Source organism: Perna viridis, chromosome 6 (genome assembly GCF_037379345.1).
Source record: "Perna viridis isolate PV_CMFRI_1.1 ecotype Kerala chromosome 6, ASM3737934v1, whole genome shotgun sequence".
Classification (NCBI taxonomy): domain Eukaryota; kingdom Metazoa; phylum Mollusca; class Bivalvia; order Mytilida; family Mytilidae; genus Perna; species Perna viridis.
Window position 1 is genome coordinate 3,547,417 of NC_142450.1, and position 16,491 is coordinate 3,563,907.

Sequence of the window (16,491 nt, forward strand, 5' to 3'; positions counted from 1 at the left end):
CTTCTATTGATAACAACGGAGCCCTGATAGGGACAAACAAAGAAACATTTTTGTCTCTCTCAGGGCTCTGTAGATAACTGCCTATTAAGATCAACTAAAAAACAATTTAGCGTTTTTTAATGGGCCTCTCTCTCCTTTTTTATTTTGTTTTGTTTTTGTTTTTGTTTTTGTTTTTGTTTGTTTTTGTTTGTTTGTTTGTTTGTTTGTTTTTTGTTTTGTTTTGTTTTGTTTTGTTTTGTTTTGTTTTGGGGGGGGGTTACTTCATTACAAACTTGAATCGCCACATGAATAAAACAATAGATGTACTTGCCACATCCATGAAATTTGTATAAAAACATCCTCATTACACAGGCAAATATTTTTAACGTGAAATTCATATTAATCGAGCTTCACATGAAATTCATGTGAAATTCACATGAAATTAACATGGTTTTCATGTGAAATTCACATGAAATTAACATGATTTTCATATGAAATTTACTAAACACGAATTTCATGTGAATATTTCGTATGAATTTCATGTGAAGGCTTGAGACGGAACAGGAGATGGAAAAATTGGTGAAGGATACAGGGGAGGTCATTGAGATAAGAGAAGGTATTTTGTCTGTCCGAGACTTTCATTATTCTCTCGAAGACTGGGAACTCACCAGGGAAGCCAGGAAGTGCCAAAAAACCAAAGATTACAAAAAGTTTACTAAAGAAGGTTAGTGTATGAGTTTGTATGCTTGACTTTTTCATAAAATGACAACAACAAAAGAAGTTTCTATAAACTGCACACAGAAGCTGCGTCATACTTGTGAATAATTGCATGTTGCCTAAATGGCAGCAGTGGCGCTCGATGATCGAAATCGAAGAGCAACAGCTTCCACATTTTCCATCGTCAGCACAGGCATACTAAATTAGATTGTTGCCTAGTTTTCCCTCCATCCTTTTATCTCTGACAGCTACGCTTCTAAGAATTTATGAAATGGCATAATTATGATTTTATTACGAAGAAAAATGACAACCTAACGTTGTATTAATTGCAGATGTAATGGCACTGAACGCAAAGAACGTATTGCAACAGAGCGTCATGCTGATAATCAAGTACTATTCAACTTGGTAAGTGATAGTCTACACTTTAGTAAATATATCAAAATCTTGAACTTTGTATGTGGTGGTCCAAAATTGTATTAATATATAATTACCTGGCTCTTGAACTTTGTAAGTGGTTAACCAAACTTTATAAAAAGTACAATGTATACCTAGCTCTTGAACTTAGAAATTGGTTGTCCATACCTAACTCTTGAATGTTATTCGTTTTGTTTCAAAAATAAATCTTGAACTTACTATGAGATGATCCGAATTTTATTAAGTATACTATAGGATATGTACATTTTGAAAAAAAAAAACATGTCTTTATGCATGAACTGGTCGCAACCTCATCATTGTTATCCAAATTTAGTAAACTTGTATACTACAATATATACACATTTTGAAAAACATATCTTTATGCGTGGATTGGTCGCAACCATATCTTATGAGTTTTATCATTGTTATATTCATTGCATTGGCATTTACATTTACCCCAAGATTATTTGATAGTTTCCCATACTAATGTAGGCATTCATTTGTTCATAATATGCGTTCTCATATGTGGCTCTACTATATTAACCGTCAAAAGTTTTCGCTTTCTGGTTTATAACTAATTACTCTACTAGTTTAAAGACTCTTTTATAAAGGGTGTGAGAAGTTTCAGAAGACACAAGCACTTAGTCTACTCAGTGTAAACCCGCGGAGCCGTTTTATTTGTTATAATCTGCATAAAAAGGGCAGGGTGTACGTAGTACTGCGGATGTTAGAGGCGTAAAAACTTTAAATATAAAACTGCAGTAACAAATATACCCTCTGCGCAGGAGACTGGATTTTCATTATCTTAAAATAATTTAGCACTACAACTTATTTTTTCAGTAAAAATGCAGGTTAAAATATTTTTTTTATCTAAAAACCTTTGAACTATTTGTACTAGATCTCTGCCAAGAATGAGAAAAAGAAGCAAAAAAAAAGAGGATGTTGGAAATCGAAAACATAGAACTAGTGAAATACCAGGAAGAGACAGCCAAAAAATATTTTGAAATCATCGATAAGAAATACAAAGAGTAGAATGAAAGATTGCAGAAGGAGTGGCGGAAAATTGTAAAAGAAAATAAGCAGACTGAAAAAGAGGAACAAAAGAAGCGGAGAATAGAGCGACAGGAACGAAACAGAAAGAATCGAAATGGAAAAGGTGAGTTGCAGCAACCTAAATTTACCACTATCCTTCATTTCATTAGGTTTAACAAAAAAGTGGCAATGCAATCAATACAATATACAGTATTTACAAATATAAAACATTGCTTGTTAACACTTTTTGTATGAACATTCACGATGCCGAGACACGTGAACACGTGTTTCAATACTGCCCGTACAAGGTAAGTGTACACATCTTTTCCCTCTAATTACTACGAAAGCGCATGCGCATATAAAGGGACATAATTTTCTCTTTTTTATTTTGTTTTAGATGTCATACCACTATTTCTGGTCTCCAGTACTTTATATGTTAAATTCAGCTTTTTATAAGGCTCAATTTTTTTTTACATTAGTACTGATGGTGCTAGAGGGGTATCATTATGATGGTCACCCTTTACCTTAACTCTCATAAAAATATCAATATACCTTATGTGCCTTCTAAGAAAGAATGGTAAAGTGAAAGTAGACAGGTGCAGAAATCACTACTTTCGTTTTGAAATTTAGCCGTATCAAGGGGCCTAGAGTTTTGTTCAGAATTGTTTTACCCTGCACTTAATAAAGAAAATGAAGCTTTTGGAGTATTGCTGATTCATTCAGCTTTCAGATGACACCAAGTTTGTATACCTCTACTAAACAAGAAGAATGATAGGGTGCAATATTGGGACTACTTCATGTCATTACGAACTACTTTCTTGTATGTTCAGGTGACTGGTTTCCGAAATAGTGGTATTACACCTTTATAAATTTATTACAATACACATTAAAAGCTCTGGTGCTAGCCTAGGCGATGACAATAAAAAAAGTTGCTAACACCAATGTTGCTTTCAGAAATAAATATCGACCCTTGATAAACCTAGAAGCTGATGGCTGTGATGGCATGACCCATGAAGCAGTTCATGGAGAAAAAACAGATGTAAGGCAAGGTGTTTATGGAAGAGAAGTGTCCGCCATGAGGATAACACAGACATTATCCCGGACACCGGTTGTGATCATAATTCAGACACGAGCTCACATCTCCGTCATGAAGACAACGTAGACGGAAGTCTGGATAAAAACGAAACAAATATGAGCTATGACACCTGCCGTAGAGATGGAACATACATGAGCCCCGGTATCGATCATGTAGATGAAGCAGACACGAACACGGGCCTCGATCTTAAAAATAATACATAGATTGGTGCCGGTCGTGAAGATGTAGACATGAACCTTGATGTTGGTCGCGAAAATAAGAGATAATTGCGCGGGTGCTGATCACGGAGATACGGCAGATATTAGCCTTGGAGCAGGTCACACGGAAAGAGTTAACATGGACCCTAGTGACATTGATGAGAATAAAGCTTGTATAAGCCCAGACGCCAGTTGTGGAGAAATGCAGCACAACGTCGACTTGTAAGAAGACAAAAGCCGTGAAGCTGGACGTGGAGATGGACCAGACCAAAGCTTTGCCATCGGGTATAAAGATGAAGCTGATATGAGTACTGACACCGGTCTTAAAAATAAAGAGAAAATGATTCCGGAAGTCAATTTTTTAGATAGAACAGACCGTAGCGAAGACGCCATCGATGAAAATGAAGCAGTACAAAGCCCACAAGCAACTGTGGCAACAGTTAATGAAACAAATAACATTGATTTCACTTCTAAAGCAAGTGCAACAGAAGTAAAAAAAGGATGGACTTATTAGTCGTCTCTTCTCAAAATAGAAATCGAAGGAACATGATATGAACACTCCATGTGCAGGTGCTTAAGGGATATTGCCACAGATGAAAGGAAAGTTGACAATTTTGAATGAAAAGTCATCACATTTGTCGTAAAGTTTGGTCAATAGTTTTCCTTTACCATTGATTTCTAAGTGTAGGTCAAGATATGAAGCTTCACAGTGTTTGTAGTATCCTTTATCTCAACTTCTATAGGGTAGATGCGATGTATCAAATCCCCGAAATTAGGATTGTTTAAAGATAATACGTCATCTATATAGCGTAAACTGAGATTAAAGGATCCAGCCAAACAATATTCTTTCTTTCGGATCAGATCAGCTATAAAGTCAGCCTCATAAGAAGGAAGAAATAGGTCAGCAAGTAAAGGAGCACAATTTGTTCCCATTGGAATGCCGATCGTTTGTTGAAAAACAAGTCCACCACACTGGACAAATATGTTGTCGATTAAAAATACCAGCATTTTGTAAACATCTTCATCTGTATATTTGGAAGATGATTTGGAATAATTTCTTACAAAGTATGAGGAATGTCTACCAAGAACTATATATTTGTATCTAGGTGTACCATCTTTTTTTGAAAAAACAACGATGTATAATGTTTTAAGTCGGCATTTTAACTGAGTATGGGGAATAGAAGTATACAGTGTTGAAAAATCATAGGTTTTAATGGTATAATATTCAGATAATAGTCTTGAACTGATTGTCTCCAAAAGATCTTTCGAATTTTTCAGGATCCACATTGAATTAATACCACTACAGGAGTAACAAGTGTTGTGGTAGGACTGCAGACCCTCTTTGACAATTGTGAGTATAGAAGTTAAAAGTTTTGAAAGAGGTTTGGTGGTACATTTTGCAGATCCAGCTATGAAACGTTGTTTGTATGGATTCTTGTGGAGTTTAGGAATCCAGTGCATAGACGGTAAATCACAATCATCTTCCTTGGTAGAGAGACCAAAAGAGGATAGCACAGATTTATGGTTTTGCACAATCTCTTCTTTGGAGAGTGTGGTAGCAGTATAGGTCTTATCACTGCTATTATTTTCTACGTCTACCTCTGATGATAAACATTGGATGTAAAAGGTTTTGCAGACAAAAACAATGTTGTTTTGGGCTTTGTCTGCTGGTACGACAACATATTTGTCATGTATAGTAGACAATGTGTTTGCTACATCAGAGAATTTTCCGCAAATGTGGATCCGCAGTCTCACAATTTTACAATGGCGCGTAAGAACGAGATTATTCAAATTTTGATGAAATATTGGAAGGTTCTCGCCAAAAGCGGAAGACTTAACACTGTTACATCAATATCATCATCATCTTTTTCATGTCATTGTTCCTCCCTCATCACTTTAATCGGTCGTTGAACTGTTTTACCATTAATTCCCTCACCAAGTAAACCTGCCCTATGGCCATGCAGATCTTGTAACTCAACTACGCAAAAAAAAAAACTGGCGCCTGCTTATAGTAATTTTCTTCATAAAATATGATCTTTAACTTGTTCGTTTGTTTGGTTTTTTTTAGCTCACCTGGCCGAAGGCCACGTGAGCTGTTGCCATCACGTCGTCGTCGTTAACAATTTTTCAAAACTCCCCTGACACTACTTGACCAATTGGAAACAAACTTTGTATGAATGTTCCTTAGGATATCCTGCATAGAACTGATGTGGAGATTTTTTATCCCTCGAAAAACATGGCCGCCTTTACTAAAAATAGAACATAGGGGTCAGACAGTAATGTTTGCATATATCTCCAAAACCGTTAGGATTAGCTGTATTCTGAAGTGGGGTAAAAGTGTTCAGCATGATGAGATTTATCTGTGGTCAATTTTCATTTTTAATCCTTTAGTTGAGATTTTTGATCCGTCGAAAAACATGGTCGCCGTTACTAAAAATAGAACATAGGGGTCAGACAGTAGTTATATCTCCAAAACCGTTAGGTTCAGTCAAATTCTTTCAATAGCTGAAATGATCCTTATTTTTAGGAGTACAAAAGTCTTCAGACATAAAAGTTGTCTTAAAAGAGTTACTGCCCTTGAAAGAGGAAAATGACATTTTTTTTCAGTTTTCAGCCAATATCTTGAAAACTATGATAGATTTAAACTTTCATTTGCTGAAATGATCCTTCTGATAAGTTAATTATATCATAGTTTTCTTGAGTCAAAATTGTTGGACAACTTCTTGTTTAATTATTGCCCTTAATTGACAGGCAAAATTCAACCTGGGAGCCTCTTGTTTATTTCATTTTCTTCGTGAAAATGATCCCCCTACCTTGATATCTTCATGAAAAAAAAATACCCCCGAATAATAGGTATGTCCCGAACATATGGTACCGATTGCCATCCGACCGTTAACTCAGACACCAGTTCAAAAAATAATACATTTAGAGAAATTAATTACGGAAACGGTTCTGCACATATCCGTCATTGGTGTATTTTAGGAACATATTTGTCCCTTCCGAAAACAATTTGCGTGACAAATCTGTCACGAGATACACGTCGAAATAACTCTTTCGTAATGTTTATTAGAGACTTGCGATAGTCATTTACTACATTCTTTTATCAAGATATGTTTTAGACCTAAACTGGAGTTAAAATTCATCAGTATTCAAAATGAAAATTTGGTTAATTCTAATAGCGCTTCCGCAAATAATCGAATATGTTGTGACTGCAACACTTCAATCCGAATCACATCGACTTTTATTGATATCCTTTGATGGTTTTAGATGGGACTATCTGTCCCGTAACTCAACAAAAAATTCTACACCTAATTTTCATAGATTAATGAAAGAAGGGGTGCATGCGAAGGAGGGTGTAAAAAATGCGTTTATCACAAAAACATTTCCAAACCACTACACAATTGTCACTGGTTTATATGAAGAAAGCCATGGTATAGTTGGGAATATTATGTATGATCCAAAATACAAAGAAGTGTTCAATATTTACAATGAAAATCAAGAGAAAAGTTCTAAATGGTTTGACAATGGGGGCGAACCTATTTGGGTAACAAATCAACGTCAGAACAATAATTGCAAATATAGATCTGGAGTTGTATTTTGGCCTGGGGACCAAGCACCTGTCAAAGGAATCCTTCCTTACAAATATTTGCCCTATGATAGATCTGTGAGTAATGAAACAAGAGTTGACACAGTAATTGGGTGGTTTACTGACAAATACCCAGTTAATCTAGGCTTGCTGTATTTTGAAGAACCTGATGGTTACGGTCATAAGTTTGGACCTGATTCGCCAGAAGTTGATAATATGGTGATTGGCTTAGATGCAGTAGTTGGATATCTTATAGAGAACTTGGAAAAGCACAATATTTTAGATACTACCAATATCATCATTACAAGTGATCATGGAATGGCATCTACTCCTGAGTCTAAGATAATTAATTTAGATGATCACATTTCTATGAGTGATTACAAAATATTCTCCTCTAATCCTATTGGAAGTATTCTCCCAAATCCTGGTAGGTGTACAATTCTAGAAGTAATGGAGCTTGTTTCAGTCTTATGACGAAAAACAATTGATAAAAATGTAGGAACACTTTAAATGTTCTCCAGAAATGAATGGAAAAGCAGTTCTAGTGCTATTTTGATTATCGACATATATATGTAGCACTTAAAGTGAAGCGCTCTAATGATAAGTTTATTTAGATTACATTTTTATTGCAATTTGTAGTTTGTGTTCAGTTATAAGCAGGTAGACAATGGAAGAGTGCATGCTTGTACAGTGTACATGTAGGTTTTATGTAGATCAAAGCATACATGTACATGTAAGTTTTTATGGGGTTGAATTTCTAATCTGAAACTTGTATCCACGTCAAGATTAAACAGTTGGTTTTGAATACTTGTAGTCAACAAATGTCAATTTTTTTGCAATTTTCTTTATTGTCTAAAGTAATCATATATAATCTATAACATTGGAATTATGAGTAATCATGATGTAATTGATTACATGAATGATTTGAACTCCGTGTCATCATGATGTAATTGATCACATTTGAAAGTAATAAGCCCAAACCCTGGTATTGTCTCAGCTTAACTTAGTGTCTGTTTTAACTTTTCAGGCAAGGAAGATGAAATATATGACAAATTGTCTACAGTGCCCAACTTGAAAGTATACAGAAAAGCTGATATACCAGACCATTTCCACTTCAAACACAACAGGAGGATACAGCCAATACTAGTTGTTCCTGATGAAGGATATTCTCTCAGACACAATAAATCAGATGTTCCAAGTATGTTATTACATGTAATTTGGCTGTACCACATGGGATAATCAATTCCTTATTAAATGCATGTATACCCTTATGGGTTAAGCAACAAAGTACATGAACATGTGTGAGTAACACCAATAGACAATGTACATGTAACAATACTAGGATTTTGTCTAAAAATACAGCTTGTACATGTATGTGTATGGGGTTTAGGGATGGGCACAATGTGAGATTTCACTGAGTATTTTTCATGTCCTTCTTCAAGTAATATTTGCATGACTTGTAACTCATCAGTACCAAGTAAATTGATAATAATATATCAAGAAAGTTGATAAATTTCACTAATAACTTATTTGTACAAAGTAAGTTGATAATTTCACATAACTTGTCAGTAAAGTAAGTTTATAATAACTTGTAACTCATCAGTAATATAAGTTCAAAATTACATGTACATGTAACTCATCAGTACCAAGCAAGTTGATTATTTTACATAACTCACCAGGAAACCATTTCATGTCCATTTTTATTATGACTTTACTTTCATGCAATGACAATTGGGTTCCAGTCTTAACAAAGGTTAAATTTTTTTAAGATATGGTGTACATATATATAGTCTGAGCACTGTTGGCAGATCTCAGGGTGGTTTTTATGAATCCTTATCCACGTATTAATGTAGTATGTATGTTCCATATCATATCCCAGCATGCTTTGCTATGAATAACAAAATTAATGTAATTCAGATTTTGAAGTTCCTGAAAAAATAAAGGTATAATTCCACCCCATTTTTTTTGTATTTGCTGGTGCTAACTTAATGTAGCCTAAAAAATATCCAGAACATTAATTCTTTAAGTTGCAAATTTTTATCTGTATAACTTTGACTATAAAGCGCCATCTGTCTGTAGGGAAGAGGTAAAAAATAAACAGGAATATAAGGTTATAGAATCGTGAGTACAAATGATAAATAACAAAATGTTCGGCCTTCAGACATGATTTTTTTCTCACTTTAATGTAAAATTCTGCTCTAATATCATATCAGAAATTTATCATTTGGTTTCTTTTTTTTTTCCAAATTAATTTTCCCAAGAGTTTTTCATCAAGCATATACATGTACGTCCCACCCCTGCCACATCCTTCCTCACCCCCACCTTTGTTTGATTGTTTTTTAATGTATCATGATTCTATATAAAAGGAAATTTTTGTTATATTTGAACAGGGGGTAACCATGGTTACGACAATACCTTGAAAGACATGCATCCATTTTTCATTGCCAGAGGACCATCATTTAAGAAAGGATTTTCTATTCAAACATTTGATAATGTGGACATCTATCCTCTGATGTGCAAAATTCTTGGTCTTGTTCCAGCCCCGAACAATGGCTCCCTTGATCACGTGGAAGTTTTGTTAAAGGCTGGTGTGACAGAGCTCAATATGCTCTTTAACACGGATTCAACATTCCTTATTTGTAAGTATTGAATGTACAATACTGCATGACCTGTTAATTCCACACCAGAAGTAGGCTGGAAACCTGCCCAAACTAAGCAAAAAATTCTGAATAGACTGGCTTCATAGTCTGAAACAACCCTGAGTAGGTTTGAATCTTGTCTGACGCAAAGTGATCTTACTGTTGCGTGTTCAAGCGTGGAAGATCCTAGGTTTAATTCCTAGCTGAGTCATACCCATTATTTAAAAATTGAATAGCCACTGTTTCTCTGCAAAGCACACAGTAATGGTCAAAATAATGTGTCGTGGTGTGGTTTTATACCTACCTGCAGGCTGTTAAATCTGTATGTGAGCACATAAAAAATTCAACTCATCATGTTGGACTGGAACAGAGCAGGAACTGTCCAACTGATCAAACCATGACAGTGTTCTAGGATTCCTATTTCCCATTACCCGGGGCAAGTGAAATTTGGGACAGGGAAAGTTAGGTACTTAGTTACACTTTCCCGTGGCAAGTTGAAAACTTCATATGCTGTCAAGATTTGTTTTGTTAGGAAAGCAGTCATTGACTATGGGAAAGTTGATTTTATATGAATTTTTCCTGAGGAAACCTCAATATCTGAAAGATCCTAGAACACTGAATGAATCTTTACCCTTCCAGTGCATCTGGTCCTAGTGGAGAATGCTTGGGTGCTCATTTACTTTTGCTTTTTTGTACCTGTTATTTTGGATATTTCATGTTCTTTGTTACCCTGGAAATGAAATTTTATTAGCAGCTCAGGGGTGTTTCTAGAAAAGCAGAGGATGCTTACCCTACCAGTGCACCTACTCCATGCTCCCAGTTTTTAGTGGAGTGCAGGTTGCTCATTTGTTACTTTATGTTATTTTGGTTATCTCATGTGATTTAATGTGTGTGTATTTCCCTCTTTATCTGTTGATTTCCTATTAAATCTTGATTCCTTTGATTACTTTAATAAGAAATTTACTTTTTGAATTCTTTTTTGCTGGTTTGTTATTTAAGTACCATTCTGTGTAAGAATTCTCAATTTGGTCTTTTTTGCCTCAAATACATCTAGAAGACAAGTTGGAGGCTATTTAAAGCATCTGTCATGAAGACATTTTTTGACTGCTTATGATTAGGGAAAAAATGTGGTGAAAAATTTTCATTAGTGCATTTCAACTAAATTTGACTTGTCAATATATTAAAAAGGCAAACTTTACAAAATATTTTTATGATTATTTCTGGAGGTTATGAGGTATAAATACTTAGATAATACAATAAAATCTCTGCATTTTGTTTTTTTTTCTTCATGTGCCACACATTTTGCCTGATTCTTAGACGGAGAATTACTTAATACATGTATTATTAATTCTTATCATAACATAAGGCAAAGTATGGATGATAGCATTGGCAAATTAAATTTTATTTATAAGGAACTGGTTTTACACATTTTTTATCATTTTTAGATATTATTATATTGGTATTCATTGCAACAGTTGGTGGGATATTCAGCATAGCTGCTTGCCGTCAACAGAGAATCCATCGCCATCGGAAGATGAAATTGTCATCATTGTCTCCAATGACAATGCAACTGAAATACTCATCGTCATCAGTAAATGGAGGGAATCAACCATTGCTGGGATCTGACTCTGAAGGAGAATTTTGAATATAAGGCTTTAAAAATTCTTTATTTTTAAAGAAATACTGTTCAACCCTAATCATCCCATGGGACCTAGGCACAAAAAATTGAATGGAGTATGAAAGCGTAAATTTAGGTTTTTCCCTCCTATATGACAATTTTAATTCATGGGCTGAAAATCTTATTAATTATTAAATTTGTATTTTGCAAATCAACTGACCCAAATTTTACAGAGATATCACTGGAAACACAGAATTTTTTAATTTTGCTTTGCCCAGCCTGAAAATCTAAAGTGTAGTGCAGACCAAGATTCAGGTCAACTTGAATAGCTCATCACTTCTAAGTGGGTGTCCATGTAAGACCAATGCTGTGGGTGGCGCTTGTTTCCATATGACCATGAATAATTTTTATCTGCTAGAGATCAAAACTTGTAATTTCTTGTATAAACATGTAATTTACTGAATTTGATTTCATAAAAAGCACTTAAAACTTTTAAATAAAGGGAAATAACTCCTAGATCTGTTTATAATTTTGTAGATTTGTTAGGAACTTTGGAAATATATAATGAGACACCCACTTTTGATAAGGAAAAATCCCAGTTCTCTCTGAAGTCATAATGCTTAACATAACATTGGAACAGGAAAAAAAAAGTAAGTAGGATAGAATCATGAAAATTTACTGATGATATATACAATCCATGTTATAGAATCTGCCTGGTTTCTACATGGACAGTCTCTTAATAAATTGGGAAATATGTTTTTATTAATTAATGTTAATAGAAGAAACTGAAATTGTTAAGTATCCCTCTTTAAACCTTTTCATTTTAATTATAAATATTATTTTAGGATTTTATCATCATTTTAGGATCATTGTTCAAAATCACTATTTCTTAGAGCTTAACCAATTATTTGAACAATTAAAAAAATGTCAGGCCATATTTGGGTAATTTGCATGAAATATGTTTAAAACTGACACCTTGCCATGATGTATTACATAAAATAGATCATAGAATGGCAAACTTTGTCGAAAAAAATGATGCATTTTTGAGAATGTAAAGTTTGCTATATGTCCTAAATGATTATTTCTCCTTTTAATTTATTTGTATGTTTTTTTTTTAATGTTAAATCATTCCATGCCTGTATGAGGTAGACCAAGAGTAAGGGACATAACTATTACAAATCATTGGAACATTTGTATTCAGCATTTTACATCAGTCTCATGCAAGCATCAAAGTAACTTGGACTGATTTCATTCTGCTTCAAATGAAAGCTTGACAGGCTTAATTTTGGTGAAATTGAATATGATACAAACATATCACTGATTTCAAGAGTTAAGTCCCTTACCCTTGGTTTACCTCCTTAATCCTCACACATGTAACTTATTTTTGCATTTACTTTTTTTTTTCACCAAATGTCTTTCACTTTGGAGTTTTTATGCTTTTCAATGAATCTGAAGGGCAGTAAGATTTTTTATCAGTGCCTCTCTCTATCTTTATTTGATCTGTTATTGTGAGATCCCATCACCATGCAATTTGGTACACATGAAATGAATCTTGAAATATGCAGTCCAATTATTCCTTAGACCCTGACTAAAAGGCAGATAACAGGACATCAAACTCACAACCCAATATGTTTTATTTTGTTATTTTTTAAAGTGCTTTTGTTTACTCTACAATGAGGGATCTAGGGAACACTCTGAGGGGTTGGAGCCCTCTTTCACTCAGTGAGGGATCCAGGGAACACTCTGAGGGGTTGGAGCCCTCTTTCACTCAGTGAGGGATCCAGGGAACACTCTGAGGGGTTGGAGCCCTCTTTTACTCAAAATTTCTGTTACTGTTGTGCCTTATCTGGACAAAAATGAGTTGTGACTGCCTCTGTGTCTGCTCCTGCTCTCTCAATGCCTACTGCTAGTGTGTGGTTTTCTATTTTCTGTCTTATCAGTTCTGATGTGTTGATCTTATACTTTCACTGACATATGGTTTTTGAAATCCAATGTTTTTTTTAAGGCACAGACCATTTTCTTCTTAAGGGGGGAGGGGGCTGGGGTTTTATGTTAAGTTAGAAAAAAAAATTTGCACAGCATGAAAATAATAATTTTTTAGCAGCAGCCTGAGTTGAATTTTTTCATTTGAAAATCTACATTCATTGTTAAGTAATGGGGGAAATATTAAACCAGATTGTTTTCCCTTACCATGGCATATTTGAAAAACCCAAATTATGAAAAATTCCTTTCTCATAAGTTTCTGGAATGGAACCTCCTTTATATATATATAGATCCACCCCTGAAGTTTGCCATATTTCTACCTATCAGGTTATTTTCAGTGTGAAAGATATAGTGATTTAAGATGTTTAAGATGATATGAGTTAATGATCATTTGGTCAAATGGTTACTGGAAATTATCCCAGGCTTCCTTTGATATCATGTTTTGTCCACATTTGATATTGGTAGGCTTTTTTTGTGTGTATGCAATAGTCATATCATAAGAGTAGGTTTGGTTTATAGGACTAAATCTTTTATAATAATTCATTTCAAAATCAAGGACTCTTTAATTAATTCTCGTACACCCATACTAGCTAGGCCTCTCATGTTTTTTTTTTTTTTTGGATGACACTGTACAGTCATGTACACTGCATAGGCCTCTCAGGAAATAATGGCGGTACCAAGGCCTCTGATGGCATTTATGGCGACAATATATCGGTATTAATGCCTCGGAGGACATTTGTATCGGTATCAAGTCCTTAGAAGACATTTATATCGGTATCAAAGCCTCTAGGGACATTTATATCGGTATCAAAGCATCTTGGGAGGACACGTATATCGGTTTTAAGACCTCACATATTTCTCGGAAGATCTGTATTTGTTGTGTTGCTTTTCACTGAAAATTTTACACATTCCATAATTGATATGACATTCCAAAGGTTTTTCAGAAATAATAATGTTGGAATAGAAGAAATCTTAAAATAAGTTTCCTGTCGAAACTTTAGCAATACTATATAAGTAGCCAGATGTATAAAAAGAAGCCTGTCTGTAATCGTTTAGTTAAGACTTCATTCAACTTTGATGGTTGAAGATGAAAATTTGACATTTGGTTTGTAGTAACACAAAAATTCAAAAACTGGTCTGTTGCTTTTATAGTGGTAGGGGTGAGTACAGTCTTCGCAGTCTGGATGGTTGTTTTGGACTCCACTGTTACAGTATTTTACATTCCATGTACGTGTATGAGTGTTTCCGTGGTTATTAAAGGGCTAAAAGTGTTTCCATCAAGACATTTTGATCAACATCTAAGCTATTCTAGATTTTATAACATGCATATATAATCGGAAGCTTTTCATGACATTCCCAGATTTTGTTATTGTGAAGAAAGGACCTTTGCAGAGTAGGTCATACGTTCCATTATATGAATTTATGATTGTTTTTTTTAAACAAATGTATACCAGTTATAAATTTCAGAAAATATTCATGTTGAGATGTGCCATGAAGTCAAACACTGCCTCCACCAAGCGTGGATCCAAGGACTGGCGTACCGGCCGTACGCCCCAACCCCCCCCCCCCCCAAATCAGAAAGAAAAAAATTACCCTATAATATTTTTTGCCTTGCTTTGCACAGCATTTAATTCAATTAACACCCCCCCCCCAAACTCAGATCCTGGATCCGCCCCTGACCACCCTGACTATCCGTTCACACTTTCGTTACAGACGACCAATTTTCACTTATCGAAACGCTATAGCCTCTTAAAAAAAACGTACGAGATCGTGGGCCGCTTTCCTTGTTCTCAGCATTTTCACATGTTCTACCTGCTTAAAATGCGTCTTGGAATTTGTCATATGTTGGTTACGTGTGTGGATGAAATGACGATGCCTGCAACCTCGTGATGAGAGGTACATTTAATTGCCTGTCATACCAGGACGTGTTTTTCATGCGTCTATTTTTATTATTATAATTGGATCAACATAGTCGTATTACATGTACATGCCTACACAGCTTAACGAGTGGGTGGTTTATTGGATCCACCTTGTCCGTCCGTATTTCGTCGCAAGAACATGTATCACTACTAAAATTTATATGGCTTAATATTTATGTGACATGTATTAATCAGTTTTGGTTGCTGTATAACATGAGCTTTCTGTTTTGTGGGACTCGGCCATTTTCACTATTGTATATGTAACAAGTGGGTGTATACTTAGCACGCGCAACGCCATGTTTGTGTTTTAAATTGACCTGGTCACTGTTGGCAAAGTTGTTCTCCACCTTATCCGCTAGATATTTTTTCCCCTCGGGATGACTCGAATAATTTTTAATTCAACTTATCCAGTGGACATTGAATAACCTTTGTTCAGCAAACATCTCTGTCGAATAGCCAGACCTTGGTGCATTGTGCTCGTCTGTTCATATGCGTAAGACGACTTGATGTTTATCTTTACCTGTATACAGTGGAGGATCCCGGTGGGCCGTACATTTGCACCTTTACCCTATTGAAGAAAATTGTTTATTTGCTGCAACATCCTTTGTGCAAAAATGAGCAAAAAATAATCTGGACCCTTTTAAAATGTCTATATCCGCCCCTGGTATACATTTGTATATATATATATAGTATATTATTTCAGTCTGTAAGTGGTAGTAAACAATGTATATAAGACGGATATTATAAAATTAATTGTTTTATTAATGTGTTCTGTTGATATTGCGGAATATGGGTAATTTAATTTATTATTTTGTCTTCATTTGATGAGGATTTTTATGCAATATTTTTTAACGTCATGAAATCGCTTTGCATACAAAACCCGTTTACCATCTCAAAAGTTTTAAGAAAATCAACACATACATGTAGAAACCGGTTGAAATCATTGGCTTTTCTATTTTAGACATACTTCAGGGAGCCAATATTATGTTTTTTTAAAAAAAAAATTTAGTTGTCCTCTCTGATAAACATACGTAACAGGAAAAGTTCCCCGTACTACTTTTGTTTATCATTTATGACACCATCGTCAGTTATATAACAGGAATATTGTTACATCGACCCGTCCGTCCTTTCGTCATTCTTACATGCATGAGCACCTTAGAGTGAAAATCAGTTTTTTACAAGCATCATCCATAAATCAAGATTTTAAGATCTCGGTCATTGGGGGTGTAGAAGTTTCAATGGCACGTTTTAACATGGCGGGGTAACTATTCCTAGTAATCTTAACGTTGTTCGAACTATTGTTTACTTTCA

General features: G+C 34.8%; 1 protein-coding gene across 1 annotated transcript; it reads left to right on the plus strand.

Annotated features, from left to right (window-relative positions):
• The first annotated feature begins 6,440 nt into the window (after positions 1-6,440).
• LOC148613246 (ectonucleotide pyrophosphatase/phosphodiesterase family member 5-like) lies at positions 6,441-14,822 on the plus strand. Its single transcript, XM_088586526.1, has 4 exons — positions 6,441-7,448; positions 8,049-8,219; positions 9,412-9,660; positions 11,106-14,822. Exons 1-4 carry the CDS (start codon positions 6,590-6,592, stop codon positions 11,303-11,305), a joined length of 1,479 nt encoding a protein of 492 aa, XP_088442652.1. The 5' UTR covers positions 6,441-6,589; the 3' UTR covers positions 11,306-14,822.
• The last annotated feature ends 1,669 nt before the right edge of the window (positions 14,823-16,491 follow it).

Bases quoted from the DNA above. Each gene is read 5' to 3' on its own strand.
- LOC148613246 (XM_088586526.1), top strand. From the start codon at position 6,590: ATGAAAATTTGGTTAATTCTAATAGCGCTTCCGCAAATAATCGAATAT. The intron at 8,220-9,411 runs GTATGTTATTAC...ATATTTGAACAG, and splicing joins CAATAAATCAGATGTTCCAA to GGGGTAACCATGGTTACGAC. The intron at 9,661-11,105 runs GTAAGTATTGAA...TATCATTTTTAG, and splicing joins GGATTCAACATTCCTTATTT to ATATTATTATATTGGTATTC.